Source organism: Hypanus sabinus, chromosome 6 (genome assembly GCF_030144855.1).
Source record: "Hypanus sabinus isolate sHypSab1 chromosome 6, sHypSab1.hap1, whole genome shotgun sequence".
Taxonomy (NCBI): Eukaryota; Metazoa; Chordata; class Chondrichthyes; order Myliobatiformes; family Dasyatidae; genus Hypanus; species Hypanus sabinus.
In genome coordinates, this window is record NC_082711.1 from 153,389,767 (window position 1) to 153,395,766 (window position 6,000).

General features: G+C 39.3%; 1 protein-coding gene across 3 annotated transcripts in view; it reads right to left on the reverse strand.

The window, feature by feature from the left end:
• The window catches only part of si:ch211-283g2.1 (sodium- and chloride-dependent GABA transporter ine), a 122,087-nt gene extending 116,838 nt beyond the window's left edge, over positions 1 to 5,249 (reverse strand). The window contains exon 1 of one of the 3 annotated variants that reach the window (XR_009512796.1): positions 4,996 to 5,246. Coding sequence is in view for 2 of the 3 variants with exons in the window: in XM_059973209.1 (XP_059829192.1) it covers positions 4,996 to 5,215 (220 nt within the window). In the remaining variant the exon portion in view is untranslated. Of the gene's footprint in view, positions 1 to 4,995 lie in introns of all 3 variants that reach the window. The other 2 variants (XM_059973209.1, XM_059973210.1) reach the window with 2 other exon arrangements.
• Between the last annotated feature and the right edge of the window lie 751 nt (positions 5,250 to 6,000).

The following is a 6,000-nucleotide window of genomic DNA, read 5'->3' on the forward strand; positions in this document are numbered from 1 at the left end:
AAATTTGCCCTTCACTTTGGGTGTAAACCATATTGCTTTTTTGCCTTTCTTTAAAATAAAAGCTCAATCATGTCTTCCCTTCTGAGGAACACTTGCTGTGCTGCTTTTTGTAACTTGACAAGCTCTTGCTGTTTGTTTTTTAGTTTGAGCGTCTCACTGTGCTCAATACAGGTTGGTAATGGTCTTGGGTTCATCACCAGCGTTACGTATGTAACTTCGAAACATTAAACCAATTCAAAGGAAGACACAAGTGTCCAGGAATGCAGCTCTAACTTTGCATTTACTTCAAGTGTATTATGTGTTAGTGTAATTTTCTCATTTATACATATAACTCATAATGAATAATTTAAATGAACAAGAGTGCTTAATCAACTGATATATATACACACAAGATTACTCAAATGTAACTGGAATATTAAATACACATCAAAAAATGACTGATGGCTGGTCTCAATCAGGAATTGATCAGATATGAAGTAAATTGAGACCCATTCTTTGGAGACTCACTCGGTGAAATCTCCTCTGCATATAGTGAATGAAAATCCAACAGGAAATAGTAAAAATTATAAACTATAAATTCCCATCTTCAACTACCTGGCAAACTGCTTAGCCAGCTACTTCTGTTCCTAAAACAGCATCAATTCTGTTGAAGTTCTGTAATGCCGAGAAACATGAACATTAAAACATGAATTCTACATTGAGCTGCCACTTCTTTAGATACACCTGTTAGTAATGCAAATATCTTATCAGCCAATCATGCGGCAGCAACTCAATGCATAAAGGCATGCAGACATGGTCAAAAAGTTTACTTGTTATTCAGAACAAACATCAGATTGGGGAAGAGATGTGACCTAAGTGACTTTGACTGTGGAATGATTGTTGGTGCCAGATGGGGTGGTTTGAGTATCTCAAGAAACTGCCGATCACCTGGGATTTTCACACACAATTAGAGTTTGCAGAGCATTGTGCAAAAAGCAAAGCAAAAAAAAAATCCAGTGAGTGGCAATGCTGTGGACAAAAGCACCTTGTAAATGCGAGAGGTCAGAGGAGAATGGCCAGACTGGTTCAAACTGACAGGAAGGTGCTAGCAACTGAAATAGCCACACCTTACAACAGTAGTGTGCAGAAGGGCATCTCTGAATGCACAACACGTCCAAGTATGAAGTGGATGGGCTACATTAGCAGAAGACCTCAGACATTCAGTGACCTTTTTATTAAATATAGGGGGTACCTAATAAACTGGCCACTGAGTATATTTAAGATTGTTTAATGTCATTCCCTGTACACAAGAGAATGAAATAATTGTTACTCCTGACCAATGCAGCAAAAAAGATAAAGAACACAATAATTATTTCAAAACCACAATAAATAAAAAATACCTAAGATAGTTTACATACGTAGACAGATTTTTTTGGTCCATAAAATCATGCTAGGCACAAGAGCATCTGTTCATAAGGTGACTGACAGGAAATAATAAAGTAGTGGTTGTTGGAAGTGTGGAAGGGTGGGTTAGTGGGTGGAAGTGTTGATCAGTCTTACTGCTTGGGTAATGTAACTGGTTTTCTGGAGGTCCTGGCGTGGATGCTACGTTGCCTCCTCCCTGACAGGAGTGGGACAAATGATCCATGAGCAGGGTGGGTGAGATCCTTTATGATGCTACTGGCCCTTTCCCTGCATCTTTCTGTGTATATATATCCTTGATGGCGGGTAGACTGGTGCTAATGATGCATTGGGCAGTTTTGACTACCCATTGTAGAGCCTTCCTGTCCGGCGCAGTGCAGGTACTATACCATGCAGCTTGTTAGGATGCCCTCTACTGCGCATTTGTGTTGGCGCATGGCCTAGTGGTTAAGGCATTGGTCTGGTGATCTGAAGGTCACTAGTTCGAGCCTCAGCTGAGGCAACGTGTTGTGTCCTTGAGCAAGGCACTTAATCACACGTTGCTCTGCGAAGGCACCGGTGCCAAGCTGTATTGGCCTAGTGCCCTTCCCTTGGACAACATCGGTGGCGTGGAGAGGGGAGACTTGCAGCATGGGCAAATGCCGGTCTTCAACACAACCTTGCCCAGGCCTCAGTCAACATCGAAATTGATGGTCAGCCGAAGAAGAAGGAGAAAGAAGAAGGCTGTGCATTTGTAGAACGACGCAAGAGTGGATGTGCATTGTCCAGCCTCCTCAGAAAGTCGAGGCGATGGTGAGCTTTCCTGACTGTGAAGGATGTGTTTTGGGACCAGGAGAAGTTGTGTGAGATGTGCACTCCCCAGGAGTTTGAAACTGCTTGCATTTTCCACTGCTGTGCCACCAACGTACAGGGGGAGGAGGGTGGTGTGATTAGTATGAGCTCTACAGAAGTCGGTAGTCATCTCCTTTGACATTAAAGGAGAGGTTACTTGCCTGGCAACAGACCTCAAGCTCTTCCACCTCCTCCCTATAGGCCGTCACACCGTGGTTGGTGACGAGCCCCATAACTGTCATGTCATCGGCGAACTTGACAATGTGATTACTTGGCCATGCAGTCAGGTGTGAGTGGAGTGTACAGTAGTGAGGTCATCCATTGATAGTTTAAAATGGAATTGGAATTAAAGTCAACATGAAAGGAAGTGGGGAAAGAAGAGGAATTGGAAGAAATTCGGTATCTCTTTCAAAGAGCCAATCGACCTAGCCGGGAGTAATGAACTGACAGTCCTTCTCCTGTGTTGTATTATTTGATGGTATAGTTAAAAGATAAATGATTTCATTCATTCTTTAAATGTATAGTGGTGCCTACAATTCAAAGAAAATATTTTTACTTTTGTCTTTTTTCTCTGAACATCAGTATATATTACAGTTGAATATTTCATTTACACCTCTGTTAAATTGGAAATACATTACCGAGATTGCTGTCATACTTAACCGTTAACGCTGGCAAATTAGGATCTTTGGCTGTATTTTGTTCACCTAGAGATGTTCTGAAATTGTTGGCTATTTCATTTAAAGTACTTTTAGATTGATGGAACATAGGCCCATTCTGAACTCTGGGATGCATTTAAATGCTAATAGGACAGAAGATTCTGTTTATCCAATTTCAACTGTTAAAATAATCCTAATTTCCCTTCTCCTTAAAGGACAATCCTACAAATGTGCCTGCTAGTGCCCAACATCATAGCGATAAGTGTCAATTGGAGGTATAATTACTCGCCAGCTCTCTGCTAAGCTGAGGTTTGAGCTCTAACAGCTGAAACAGTTTGAAGGGAGGAGATAGAGAAATTTTATTCTGTATTTGGGATCAGCTTTTCACAGTGAGTTTTCTTTGCCCTTTAAACTACCTGGAATTACTTCCTGCAGATAAGGCTGTCTATTTTCCATTCTCCTCCAACAGCAGTGGAAGCTTATGAAATTTCCTTTCGATTAAACTGTGCATTAAGATCATATACAGAAAGTGCAATGACAGCATAGGATGGACAGGCAAAGAATAGTTAATAGTCTATTATCAATAATTACTAGAAGATTCCACAGATGAAGTTTTCACTGAACCTAGTGCACTCGTTCCTCCTTCTCCCATACCTTAGCATCAAGAAAACTTCTTTGAAGTCCCTCCCATCAAATGATGTGATCATATCAGAGTGAGAACCAGGTTTATTATCACTGATGTATGATGCTAAATATGTTGTTTTGCAGCAGCGGATGTAGAAATTTCCATAAATTACAAATAAACAGTGTAAAAGAGGAAATAACAAGGTCATATTCACAGACTCTTCAGAAACCTGATGGAGGAGAGGAAGGAGCCGTTTCTGAATTGTTAAATGTAGGTTGTAAGGCTCCCTTATGGTGGTAATAAGAAGAAGGCATGACCCAAAGAGTAAGGATCCTTAACGATGGAAGCTGCCTTCTTCAGACACTGCCTTTTAAAGATGCTCTCAATGATGGGAAGGGCAATTTTCTGCCTTTGCCCTTACAACATTGAACAACAATTGTTAAATAACTACGAGATCATATCAACCGGTCACTGCTAACTATGGCACATTGGAAATACCTTAACCACTGTGTTAGCAACACCTCAAGCACCATATGACGAGGAGGATGAGCAGAAGAGATAAGCTCTCGGAAAAGGATGTAATGAGAATTCAGTACATGATAGATCTAAAGGGAAGGCCTTTCTCGGTATCAGGCAAGTTTGCTTTTATGTTTAACTGATGAGGCATTCTGCCGAATGACCTCAGCAATTTGCTTCGAAACTCTTCCAATAGGATCTACCACTTGCTTTCCCCAGAGAGTTTCTTAACCAGTTCTATATTTTAAAAAAGTGTTTCTCAGAGCATATTTACTTTGGAGCACTACAGAACAACTTGCTCCACCACAACATACCTCCTTTTAAGTTCTGCAGGCTAAACAAAATCAGGTACTCAGAACATTGGAATGTTTCATGAGGCACACAGCCAATAAACAACATGACTAGATTGGCAGTGTTCTGAAATAATTGAAGTGAGCAGGAACATAGGCTCAGCAGTTCTGGTTGTAGGTTAATTGTCCATTGGGATCCCTGTACTCCTTGGCACTGGTTTACTAATTTAACCCATTTTAATTTGATATCATTAGATCTTGGGGAGAAAAACAAACATGCTATTCCTTAAACTGTGCTAAAGGTGCACAAAACATTAAGGTGAACGCTTGGCAAAATACAGAGAGAATGTAAATACACAATATTGATCCTGGTTATTTTTAAATGAAGGTCAAGGGACCATTTCCCTTCATTATTGGTTTGCTATAATTTGGGTTCAGCAATGGATTTCCAGGCAACTGTTCTGAATGAATGTAAGAATACAAATCTACACTGTAATAAGTGAATTAATGAAACAAAACCATTAATCAGTCATCAGGGATCAAGAAAAAAAATTCCACTTACTTAAGCAACAGCTTTCAAAGATATTTTTAGAAGTAAATGCTCAACTCACAAACCCAATCATCCAAGGCTTTTAGAATTAGGCATTTCATCAATGAGCATTAAAAATAAAATTACCTCCTCCACTTCTATAGCACAGGAAAGGAAATCTCCAAACATTGCCCAATCCCACGGAATAACCAATTCCTGCCAACATGAACTCAATCTTTCGAGACCAAGTCTCCCGAGTCTGGACCTTTACTTTTTTTCCCTCTTTCTCATCACTCAGTGCAGGAGCATCATGCCCACTATTTGCCTTCTTTGTCATTGTGTGGCTGGAGTCTTCCATTTTCTTCATGCTCACTTTAAAATAACTTTAAAGCAGTGTTGAAGCTTTTGAGTATACCTCTAAATCAATTTCCATCAATCATTATCTCATGTGTCACTCACCTGACAAAAGGAGCAAGTTAAGCATTGAAATCTTGGCGTTAAGCAATTGAACAAACTCATGTCTAATTATTAATCATCACTTTATTATCTCTCATCTCCAGCACATTTGATTTCTCTGACTTTTAGCTGTTAAAAAAGTGCCATTCCAAGTTAATCAGAATAAAGTATTTATCAACGGGTGCACACAGGCAAAGTGAGTTGCAATTACTTTAATAAGCTAGAAGCAGTTCAGAGTTTTGAAATGGAAAATTGCTAGCAGCCAACCAGAATTTAGATGATCCCGCATATGAACTCAAAATGGAGCTTTAACCAATTCAGAGATAAAGTATTAGTAAGGCAAAATGCATGTCTTTAAGTAAGTATCAGATAAGTTCTGTGTGATCATATTTTCCTGTTCCCTTTTTAACCTGAAGCAATTGTAATCCTAAAATGTTTAAAGAACCATGAAATATTTGCAGAGTTATCAGCAGGGAACTTCAAACATTTGAATAGGTTGAATAGGTTGAATAGGTAAGTACGCAGTTAATCAATTACCATTGAACTCTTGGTAATGTTTTATGAGATATGTATTTGTCAACATTTTATAACCTTAGAAAGTCAGGAAGAATGATAGACTGAAAAACAACTTAATGCTTTGCAAAGGTATAATCAAGCAATACAAATATTTAAGATTGGCATAAAACAATGATGTGT